Here is a 12,586-nt window from a genome sequence, read left to right as displayed (position 1 = left end):
TCTTGATATTTGCGTTTTTCAAACAGCGATTTGAAGGATTAATAAACGTATGCAAATCACCATCATTATTAGTTTAAGTTGCGTGGGTGGTAAGATTCGATCTTTTAATGATTAATCGTGCAGCTAACACTGAATGCATTAATGCAGGCTAAACAAGTCATGAAAGAAAACACCTTTAATAACCTTAGAAACCCACCACATCCCAAATAACCCACCACAACTTCTTCCATCAACATTATAATATACAGGAAAGCCTAAACACTTTCACACATGTGATTTGAATGACGCGGGAGGCGATCTCTCTTCGATCGTTACATATTTAGGATTAATCTACAAGTAAAAAAATGTATTTTGATTGGTATGAATCACGGATCAACAGTGAGCTGTTAGACTCCTAATTTGGACTATAAAACTTAAAGTAAAATATTTCTTTTTGCAGTGAACTGTAACTGGGATTGGGAAAATTAGATCTGATGGTCTTTGTTTTACTTCGTGGTGTGTGTGTGTGTGTGTGTGTGTGTGTCCACAAACGGCCCCCATGTCTAAACGCACAAATTAGCTTGACCTTTCCTGCATGACATTTACGTCTTGGTCACATTTGGCTGGTCATTGTTCTTTCAGAATAGCAGGTCTGATTCTTTTGTTTTTTTTTCCCTTGTTTTTTTTTTTATAGCATAGTTTATTGCATAATATTGCTCTGTATTGTGTTACAAAACATGATTTAAATGCAGTCTTTTTTGGGTCTCATAATAATATAAATAAAGAATAAGGATCCTAGCATCTGGAGCATACGCGTGTATTGTGAGCAAGTAAGGGTGCACAATTTAGGGGATTTATTTATTTATTTATTCCCAATGATGTGGACTTGCTATTTAAAAAAAAATCTTCATTTGATGCGCTCATTTGTGGGGATGCAGATTTTTGCAACTATTAGAGTTTAAAGTCTAAATTAAGACATTTTAAGTTAAATTTCAGACTTATTAGGCTAAATGCTAAGGTTATTTCTTGTAATGGCCAATAGAAACCCTATTACAATTGAAAATGAGTTCTTTCTTAGCCACATGTTTTAAATAATGTGTCAAAACAAGCAAACCCTATACGTACACCCTTTCAGCATAACTTTTGTCATAACCTTTTTCTTTAGATTGATTGTTGGTTGTACTGATCGTGTAGCTTTACATGGACAAAGGGAAATTAAGACTTACATCATCATATTTCAGTAAATTTAAGACTTTATTATTATATACAGTATCTATACTCTTTCTGATACTGTTATAATTAATTCAATATTATTATGATTTTTTCAAATGTAAAAAATCTTAGTTTGATGTGCATTATATAATATAATAATAATAATAATAATAATAGTAATAATCTACTACTACTAATAATAATATAATAATAATAATGTAATGATGATAATGATCATTGTAATTATGTAATATTATTAAAATTGTAATAATTATTTATTGTTGTTAGGGCTGCACGATATTGGAAAAATCTCACATTGCGATATTTTGTTTGCAATAAAAATATAATTTCACAAAATAAATAGAATAACTGTATTTGGTCATTCATTTAGATCAGAGATGACCAACTAGGGCATACGGGTAAGTTGGCCCATGGTAACCTTTAATTTGGCCAGCCATCTCATCTTAGAAGAGAGGTTCGTTTTATTGTTGAGCTAAAAGAAGCAAACTGAAATGAAATGCTTCAATTAAAATGTTGTAACTGAGTCAGATTGTGACTGTTACTGATGGATAGAAGACAATGCAGAAGACATCGGCCGAGGCAGGTGCAGCTTTACTAGTGGATTCACCATTGATCTCCATATTGTGTTAAAGGATGTTTTTATTGTAATACTTTCACTATAAAATGTAAAAAAATAATAATTGTGTTATTTAATATGATTAAATCTGTTTATTTATTAAAAATAATATGGAATAAATTAAGAAATCACACATGGCAACTTTAATGTTATAAACACTCAAAAAAGATTGCTGCTTGTTCAACCTACTTATGTAAAATGAGCTTAAACAACACAATTCTTGAGATTTGTTTTGGACAACCTGATGTTTTAATTGCTTTATATTTAATCCAACTATTTAACTTAATCCATTTGTGTTGAGACAACCTGAATGAACTGTGTGGAACCCTGCATTTTTTACAGTGCATTTTGGTATATTTACCTTCAGCCCACAGCCCTCAATCAAGTTTGGTTTTCGGTCCTTTATACTAAAACGTTTGAGCACCCTTGATTTAGATAGATTGGGAAGATCAAGTCTTTTTCTATGCAGTGAATTTGCAAAAATGAGGTTCAACTAAAAGCATTTAAAACACGACAGAACAAAAATAAAAGTGAAGTAAACAGTGCTCTATAGTTCTCTAGACAGTCTAACAGTATTCAGTTATAGAAATATAGAAAATAACATGCTCATCATTGTGTAAATGATTTAAAAATAATCATATTTATATTAGCTTTAACTTTTAATCTTTAATATCTAACCCTGTGATGTGACTATTGCGGATGCATTACGATATTGATGATCAAACGATTAATTGTGCAGCCCTAATTATTATTAATATTATTATTTATTATTGTTTATTATAATAAGAATAATTATGAGAATAATAATTTGTTCATTTAGGATATGATATTTGCACACATTATTAAAGTTACTAGACTTTATTTAGAAACTCTTGATGTGCTTATTTATAATTCTGCAATTATATATCAATGTACTGTATACAGCTACTATTATTAATACTAGTACTACTACTAATAATAATAAATAAAAATAACAACACTGAATAAAAATGACCTTTCATATCACATTTATGTAATAAATCATAGCCTTCGTAATTGAATAACTGGACATGATACTGCTATTATGTTTTTATTTTGGTATGTGTTGTGTATGTGTGGAACGGCACAACAGAGTCACCGTGTGTTTTGTTTCTGTTTCAGGGTCAGTTTGGCGTCCAGGAAGAAGACCTGCTGAAGAGTCTGACCTGCACCACATCAATGACTCGAGGAGAAGCCATTCAGAGACTCCACAACCAGCAGCAGGCCGAGGGTACAGACACACACACACACACACACACACACACGCTCTCTCTGCTGCTGTGTGTTCACTCTAGACTTATGATGGAATCCAATGTTCTCATTGTGATTGATTGCTGAATATCACAACACATGATAAAAATGCACTCTTTATAAAAGCATCAAAGGTCAATATGAGCATCCCTACTTTATATATAAGATTTTATATAGACTGCATTGAATTGAATTTAAAATACTGTACTTATTCTCTTAATTTCTTTCTTAAAGCAATGGCAACAATGTTTAAGAAGGGTAGCATAGTGTAGCATACATAGTGTCCAACCTTTTGACACTGTTATGAACACCACTGCAAATACAAAGTGAATATTCATAAGAAGTATCTCTAAAATACATAATTACTCACAGTACCATAATATCAATATTGTGCATGTTCATTATCATGATAATTAATGAATATTGTCATATGTCTAATTACATAAACACACTTACAGAATGAACACCGTTTGATTGTTTCAGATGCTAGAGACTCCATCGCTAAAGTGGCCTACGGTCGAGTGTTTGGGTGGATCGTCAGTAAAATCAACGAACAGCTCGCTCCAAAAGTAGACTTTGACGTGGAACTTAACGAAATAGGTAATTAATAACATGAATGCTATAAATATGAATTATTATGATGCTATTTTTATCTTGTCAACAGTGGTTTATACTGTCGGCTTAGGGTTATGTAGCAGTCCCTATTAGGGAAATTTAAAAAAATGATTTATTTATTTATTAAATGCATCAATTATAATATAAATAACTATATATTCTACTTACAGTAGAGCTCTAAATATATATATTAAATATACTCAATTATTAGCCCCCCTTTTAATTTTTTTTCTTTTTTAAATATTTCCCAAATGATGTTTAACAGAGCAAGGAAATTACACAGTATGTCTGATATTATTTTTTCTTCTAGAGAAAGTCTTGGTTGTTTTATTTTGGCTGGAATAAAAGCCATTTAATTTTTTTATGAACATATATATAATATTTTTTTTGTTAAGTGATGTAATGCATATTGTTATAAATAACTTATAGCTATTATAAAATAATATTTTTCATTCATCGACACTGTTGACATTAGATTTATGAACTGTCAATAAACAGTAGCTATTAATCTTAAATTGTGAAATATTTGCAGATTTACTGAGCAGTTTTTCAATATGAGCACTCCTTTATTCTTCAGAAGGCATAAATAAAACTCTAAAACCCATAACAGATGCAGATATTAAAATGTAAAATGTAATGAGTGTATAACTTGTTTGTTAAATGGATGATTAATTCCTTCATTTCTCTGATACTGAACTGAAATCTTTCATTTGTTGTTGAATTGATTTATATATATATATATATATATATATATATATATATATATATATATATATATATATATATATGTATACATTGGAAAGTTTTTTGGGATATTTAGTTTGTTCTGTTTCTAGGAATCCTCGACATCTTTGGTTTTGAAAACTTTGCTGTGAACAGATTTGAGCAGCTCTGCATTAATCTGGCTAATGAACAGCTCCAGTATTTCTTCAACCACGTAAGTCCTTCATGAGATTCACATTAAAGGGATCGTACACTGTTAGTAAAGTGATATTAGCACACTATTTACTTACCCTCAAGTAGATTTAGAGTTGCTTTCTTCTGCTAAACCAAGAAGTTTCAGAGTTGCCTTTACTCTGGGCTTTTTTGAATGGTTTTCTAATGCAGGGGATTTCACCACCCCACCAGGGCGGCGCCAACACCTATAATCTAATTATTTACCTTAATAGACAATAATATAATTAAGGTTTTTACGTGAAGTGCTTTCATGTAAGAGTGTCCTGTAGATTTGCGTGACTTTAACTGCAGTTCGGCAGATTCACTTTCACTCATGAACATTTCATTCATGCCCCCGTGACAAACCGGGGTATTGGATGCAAATACGGAGTAAGGACTGGTGGAAGAGTGTTGTTTAAATGGAATTTAATAACGCACGCCAAATGGAAAGAAAAAAACTTCGGCATTTCGTGATGTGTGTGTCTGCGTTCCTTTACTGACAGCAGTATGTGTGTGGAACTTGTTGGAAAATATGGCGAAAAGTCCTACATGACGGTAATAGTTTGATTGCAGTGTTTACTTCAATAACGCCACTAATATCTGCAGACTCCACATGTCTTAATTCCATTTCTGTTTAGTTCAGTTATGACTTTAGTCGCAGTAAGGTCATCAAACATCGCTGTTTACATGGTCACTCTTAATCAAAGTATTGTCTTAATTGTATTAAAATCGTATTAAAGTATTGGTGTCCATGTAAAAGTACTCAATGTTCGACTCAACCACATCGTTAAACTTGGCTTTGTGAAGCAGCATTTTCTGTATGTGCATACATCAAAAGCAAGTACGCTATAGCTCACGCTTATTGGCAGTGGACGATGATTTACGGTAAGTCGTGTCAGGAATGGCGCAGTAGGTAGTGCTGTCGCCTCACAGCAAAAAGGACGCTGGTTCGAGCCTCGGTTGGCATTTCTGTATGGAGTTTGCATGTTCTCCTCGCCTTCGCGTGGGTTTCCTCCGGGTGCTCCGGTTTCCCTCTCAGTCCAAACACATGCGCTATAGAATTGGGTAAGCTAAATTGCCCGTAGTGAATGTGTGTGAATGAGTGTGTATGAATGTTTCCCACTGATGGGTTGCAGCTGGAAGGGCATCCGCTGCGTGAAACGTGCTGGAAAAGTTGGCGGTTCATTCCGCTGTGGCCACCCCAGATTAATAAAGGGACTTGAAATATTTGTTCATATAACTTAGCTAAAATGTATCTCACGGTAAGTTTTGAAGCCTGTTATGTATTAAAAAGCGAGCAGCTGATGTTAGAAACCATTTAAACACCACTTTACGTTTCCTATGATCATATTTTCCATATTTTTTCCCTCCAGCACATTTTTCTGATGGAGCAGAAAGAATATAAAGAGGAAGGAATCACGTGGGAGACCATAACCTACAAGGACAACAAACCCATACTGGTGCGTCTGCAGTCAAGACTGTGTTCACCCCGATTTATGGTGTTTTCCCTCCAGCTATTTTCCCTCTTTTTCCTTCTCTCTGTCTCCAAAACTGCTCGCGCTCTGCATTTGGCAGACGGTCGTGTGGTAAATCCCGAACTCAGGAAGTGCTGACGGAGCAGGACACTCGAGCTGCTTTTAGATTCCCTCCATGAGCGTTTGGAGGAAACCGGGCTCTTTACATCGAGCTTGTTTTCATTCCTGGGTCGATCTGCTCTCTAAATATGAACTCTGCCCTGTGATTATGGCTGCCGTAGTGCTGCAGATTTGAATGTATGACATGATCCAGTAATGTTCAGCTCTCAAAACACTGGGTATTTTGTAGACTAGTGGTTGCTAATACACATAGAATAGTGGTTTTATATACAGCTGTGCCCAGAGCGTGATATTAATTATATATACACGTAATGTTGCTCATATGTACATGTAATATGTCATTTCTATATATTCAGACTGGACTGGCACCAGCATAATCACTAACAGTAGTATCACTAGAAGAAAAAAACTCACTCCTCGCTTCTTTACTCATTCACTCGCTCACTTAATCAATCAATCAATCACTCACTTACTCACTCACTCACTCACTCACGCACTCACTCAGGTTTATTTCTGTTTCAGGACCTGTTCCTTACGAAGCCTATTGGGATTCTCTCACTGCTGGATGAACAAAGTGCCTTTCCTCAGGTGTGTGAGCTAAAACCTGACACATCCAATCTGCATTCAAATGTTTTTTAATAGCTTAGACTTATCATTGCATTTATATATTGCTCTCTGATGATTTGAAGTGCCTCTTTCTTCCATGCTTGGATAAAAATGTCTGCTAAATGAATAAGTTTAAGAACAAGATTTTTTTTTTGTACAATTGCAAAAATAAATTAATAAATAAAAAAAAAATAATTAATTAATTAAAAAATATATATAATATATATATATAAAATGTGCATGTGCATACTTTTATTGAAAGTTTTAAACTAAAGCATAATTCAAATCTACAGTAAAAATAGAGTAATTTGGTAACACTTTACAATAAGGTTCATTAGTTAATGCGTTTACTAACATAAACTAACATGAACAACACTTGAACAGCATTTATTAATCATAGTTGAACATTTACTAATGCATTATTAACATCCAAGTCCATTAGTTAATGCACCGCGAGTTAACATGAACTAACAATGAACAACTGTATTTTCATTTACTAACGTTAACTAACATGAGCAAATACTGTAGTAAATGTATTGTTCATTGTTTGTTCATGTTAGTAAAGGCAATAATTAACATTAACTAATGAACCTTATTGTAAAGTGTGACCAGTAATTTAGTTTGTATAAATTAGAGGGGGGCATTATGCATTTATTTATTCTAGGGTGTTTGTTTGTTTGTTTGTTTGTTTGTTTGTTTGTTTGTTTGTTTGTTTTGTTTGTTTGTTTGTTAGATGATTTTTTTTCTTGTGGTTATCCTCTAATAGTTCTTTTTTTAAGTCATATTGGCTGTATCTGGACATCTAAAAGTGTAATTATTTTAATCTAGTTTACATATCAGCGACTGTTTAAAAAATATAATTAATGATTGTTTTGTCTTTCTAATTATATTTATTATTTTATTTTAATTTCTTTTGCTAAATTGTACCCTCCAGCAAGTCTTTATATGAATATATATATATATATATATATATAATCCGAAGCATGAAATTATTTCGTTGCATTTTTTTTGCTCTATAAAACATATTTATTCCTTTAAAAATACATCGATTAAATCTTGCAATCTCAATCTCTCTTTTTTTGTTGCTTTTTATTTATAGAATGAAAATAAGTGCATTTTTACATCCGTCTATTTGATTTTTTTTCCCCAATTTCTGTTTAACAGAGAGCAGATTATGTTCAACACATCTCTAATCATAATAGTTTTAATAACTCATCTCTAATAACTGATTTATTTTCTCTTTGTCATGATGACAGTAAATAATATTAGACTAGATATTCTTCAAGACACTTCTATACAGCTTAAAGTGACATTTAAAGGCTTAACTAGGTTAACTAGGCAGGTTAGGGTAATTAGGCAAGTTATTGTATAATGATGGTTTGTTCTGTAGACTATCTAAAAAAGACAGCTTAAAGGAGCTAATAATATTGACCTTAAAATGGTTAATAAAAAATTTAAACTGCTTTTATCATAGCTCAAATAAAAGAAATAAGACTTTCTCCAGAAGAAAAAATATTATCAGACATACTGTGAACATTTCCTTGCTCTGTTAAACATCATTTGGGAAATAAAAAAAAAACTATGGGGGACTCAACTGTATTTGCACACACTCTGTGCACGTTCAGCCTATATATAAATATATATATATATATATATATATTTGAGAAATCATGTGACTGCTTTTACACCACAGTGACGGCCACAGTTCATAAAAGGTTTGATGTGATGGTCATTTCTGCACACACAGGCCACTGATCGAGATTTTGTTGACAAGTTGAACAGCAAGTTTAAAGCGGCTTCAAACTTCGAAGTGGTGCGAAATCACACTCCTCTGTTCACCGTTGTGCACTACGCTGGGAAGGTGAGTCTGTCTTCATCATTACAACATCAACAAAGAATCTGATCCGTCTTATTGTAGTGCTGGATAATAAAGTAACTGTACACTCTCAGAAATAAAGGTGTGCGAGCCGTCACAAGGGTGGGACATTTGCAAAAGCATCCATATTTGAAGCTGAAAGGCACATATCAGTTTCTAAAGTGTACATTATTGTACCTAAAGAGTACAGTGTTACCTCCCCAGTGACAGCTCTCATACCTTCTGAGAGTAAATATTTTTCAGTATACATTGTTTATGCAGAATACATTGTCAAGATTTTGGTCACACTTTACTTTCACACTTTAAATAAATAAATTGCCACTGTTGCTCAGTAATAATTCTGATATGAATCTAGACATTTTAACCTTTCAGTTGATAGATTGTTATGATTGCTTTTAAACTACAATATCATGGTTTAATAAAAATGTAACCCCAAATGGTTAATGGGTAACGGTAAATAAGTTTTGATATATTACTCTTCCTACATCACATAAAAACAAATAACAGTGCCTTTCCAACAATGAATAGTTTGTCATGATTAGATTAGGATTTGACTGCAATATAGTGAAGTAAGTTTAAGCGTTAACATACCCATGTGGGTTAACGTGACATAAGGGTTAGTATACAACAGGGGTCACCAAACTTGTTCCTGGAGGGCCGGTGTCCTGCAGATTTTAGCTCCAACCCTAATCAAACACACCTGAACAAGCTAATCAAGGTCTTACTAGGTATTCTTGAAACAATCAAGCAGGTGTGTTGAGGCCAGTTGGAGCTAAACCCTGCAGGGACACCGGCCCTCCAGGACCGAGATTGGTGACCCCTGATATACAACATAAGGCAGAACAATAAGAGACCATTAACTAGCATTACTCCTTTTTGTTTGACAAATGTAAAACCTCTACAAACGCATAAAACTGATCTGGGATCTGGTAAAAATCTTGAAATCTTGAGTAAACTTGCGTGATTTGTGTGAGTTTTATAGTTTTACACAGATCGCCCCCTAGTGGAGAACCATTTTGACAACATTGCACAGCATTACAAAGCCCTTTGACTGAAATCACATGACGTTTCTGTTTTAATACACATTCTGAAGCAGTGCTTCGTAAAGCCGCCATCACTGCTGCGTAAGCCTGTGTAAGTGCTGACTAAATCAGCTCAGCAATCTGAGGTGAACCTTTTATTTTATACTTTATTTATAAACACAAACTAGAAAAACAAACCAAACAAATCTCCAACTTTCATTTCCCCTTTGCGGCTTTAACAGTAGAGATGCATGCTGTAGCAAACAATCTGCATACATCAAAGTGCAAGTCCTTAAACTTCATACACATGTATAGCAGGCCATGTTTAAGCTTGTGTATACGTGTTAGGGTGTATATAGCAACACATTACACCAGGAAAAAAATCAATGTATAAAAACAAAATATATATATATATATTAGTGGTGGGCCATTATCGTCGTTAACGCGAGACTCTTATCGCGTGATAAAAAAATAATGCTGTTAATCTATTCTCAAAGTTGGGTTGGGAGCTGGGTCTCTTCTACGCCAGCTATGATGACTTTCACCTTGATATTTTATCACAGATGTATATCTGACCGGTGAGCCGTCTGACAAACAAGTGCCCTTCTGAATCAAATCAGCAGGATGCCTGACTTTAACTGCAGAATCGGCAGTTTCACTTTAACTCATCAATATTTCAGTCATGCCGTCGTGACAAACTGGGGTGTTAGATGCAAATAAGGAATAAGGACAGGTGAGAGTGTTATAGAATGTAATAACGCTCGCCAAACGGAAAGAAGAAAAAACTTCTGCATTTCGTTGTGTGTGTGTGTGTGTGCGTGCGTGCATGTGTGTGTGTGTGTGTGTTTTGTGTGTGGTCCTTTACTGACAGCCGCCTGTGTCTTGGATCTTGTCGGAAAATATGGCGAAAAGTCCTACATGACAGTAATAGTTTGACTGCAGTGTTTACTTCAATAACGCCACTAATATCTGCAGACTCCACATGTCTTAAGTCCATTTCTGTTCAGTTCATTTATGACTTTAGTCGCATTAAGGTAATCAAACATCGCTGTTTACATGGTCGACTCTTAATCAGAGTATTGTTTTAATCATATTAAAATCGTATTAAAGTATTGTTGCCCATGTAAACATGCAATGTTTGACACCGTCAGGGCTCTGTGAACTTGGCATTGAGAAGCAGCATTATCTTTATGTACGTACATCAAAAGCAAGTATGAAATCTCTGTTTGGAGCTTATGTAGAGCTACAGTTCAACATTCATGTTTAACTGAATAAACAGTCAGTAAACACAAGCACATCTTATTGAACATCATTTATTTTCATCACCAATTATCATAGTAGATCAGTTTCTCAAGCAGTTTGTGAGGCATTTTGGAAATAGGAGATGAGCCCCTGGTCTAATGCGCCACCTAGCTTGAGAAACCCGTTCTCAAAGACTTATTATTTGGGTAGCACACATATTCTGAATGCCTTCAGCAGAATTCGAATCAGCCATTTTAATCTAGATTAATCTAGATTTAAAAAAAATTATCTATGCCCACCTATAGTATATATATATATTACGTTAACGTTGCTGAGAAATAAAATTCCTCATACAGTGAAATAGAATTTTGGTTGAATTTCCCACCTCATAGATGGTGTATTAGTATAGTTTTTTTCATATTGTGTGTTTTATTGCTGCTTAAATAGTGTTTTTAATCTGTTTCAGGTGCAATATAATGCGAGTGGTTTCCTGGAGAAAAACAGAGACACGATTCCAGCCAGCATTCGCGAGCTCTTCATCAACAGCGTCACTCCTCTCCTCAGCGTTTTATTTGCAGGTCTCAATTTCACCCATTTTGAAATGTGGAGATGCGTAAACTGCTTACAAACAAACCTGCATGCCAAATTATAGATATGACAGTCGGTCAGTATGACAGGCTGATGGCCACCAACATGCTGAATCTCAGAAATGAGAAATATTTCAAATAGGCACTGTCCTTATAAATAAACTGCATAGTTGCAATCTAAACAACTACATTCTCCACTAAAAAAGCCTCAGAAGTACATGATGTTGTCCAACAGCTGCAATATTTGTCAAACTGTAGTGAGTTTATGGATCTGCTGTCACTCTATGTTGAGTAATACACAAAGGTGAAGAGGCTGTACGAGTGCTGGTATTGCAGAATATCGCATGGCTATCAGCCAATCAGATTCGAGAAATGTTGTATAAATTTAAATAAATATATTATTCTGATTATAGTACACAGAGCAGTGTTTCCTCTAGTATTTTTTCCAGCTGTGGCAGCAGACTCTGTTGGGCCTTTTACACAGATCTACCAACTACCTGTGGCGTTATTTCATTGATAAATGTCGCGAGCGCAGTATTAGAAGTCGATATTCATGTAATAAGAGCATGTGAATCTCTGTGCATGAGCGCCGATTTCCTCTGTTCGTGCACAAAACTTCTTGCGCGCCCTCAAATATACGCTGCTCAAGCGCAGATTTTCTTGTGCGCTCTCAAATAAACGCTGCTGATGTGCAGATTTAGTGCGTTTATGTGACGAGTATGTCTCCAACATTTATTAGATTTGCTAGGAATATTTGTGAAAGTCTCCAATAGACCTACAGAGCGGCATTAATGCATCCTGAAGTGAAGCGGTTATAAACTCCAGTCTTTATACAGTCATTCTGTGCAGAACCTCAGACCTTTATCTAGAAATAAAACATAATTATGGAAACTGTGTTCATCATAACTGAAAGCTACGTCGTGTTTGCTGGCCTCACGCATCACGCAGTCAGTCAGTCAGTGAGCACGTCACCTTAAAGCAGGGGTCACCAAAGTTGTTCCTGGAGGGCC

General features: G+C 34.6%; 1 protein-coding gene across 2 annotated transcripts in view; it reads left to right on the top strand.

The window, feature by feature from the left end:
* Positions 1 to 12,586, top strand: part of LOC130235731 (myosin-IIIb) — a 63,187-nt gene that overhangs the window by 25,338 nt on the left and 25,263 nt on the right. For both annotated transcript variants that reach the window (XM_056466165.1, XM_056466164.1), the window contains exons 9-15: positions 2,969 to 3,077; positions 3,581 to 3,697; positions 4,549 to 4,649; positions 6,022 to 6,108; positions 6,766 to 6,831; positions 8,597 to 8,710; positions 11,456 to 11,567. In XM_056466165.1, the coding sequence (XP_056322140.1) occupies positions 2,969 to 3,077; positions 3,581 to 3,697; positions 4,549 to 4,649; positions 6,022 to 6,108; positions 6,766 to 6,831; positions 8,597 to 8,710; positions 11,456 to 11,567 (706 nt within the window). The remainder of the gene's footprint in view (positions 1 to 2,968; positions 3,078 to 3,580; positions 3,698 to 4,548; positions 4,650 to 6,021; positions 6,109 to 6,765; positions 6,832 to 8,596; positions 8,711 to 11,455; positions 11,568 to 12,586) is intronic.

The sequence above is a fragment of the Danio aesculapii genome, chromosome 10, assembly GCF_903798145.1.
Source record: "Danio aesculapii chromosome 10, fDanAes4.1, whole genome shotgun sequence".
Taxonomy (NCBI): Eukaryota; Metazoa; Chordata; class Actinopteri; order Cypriniformes; family Danionidae; genus Danio; species Danio aesculapii.
This window is presented reverse-complemented; position numbering and strand designations above follow the sequence as displayed.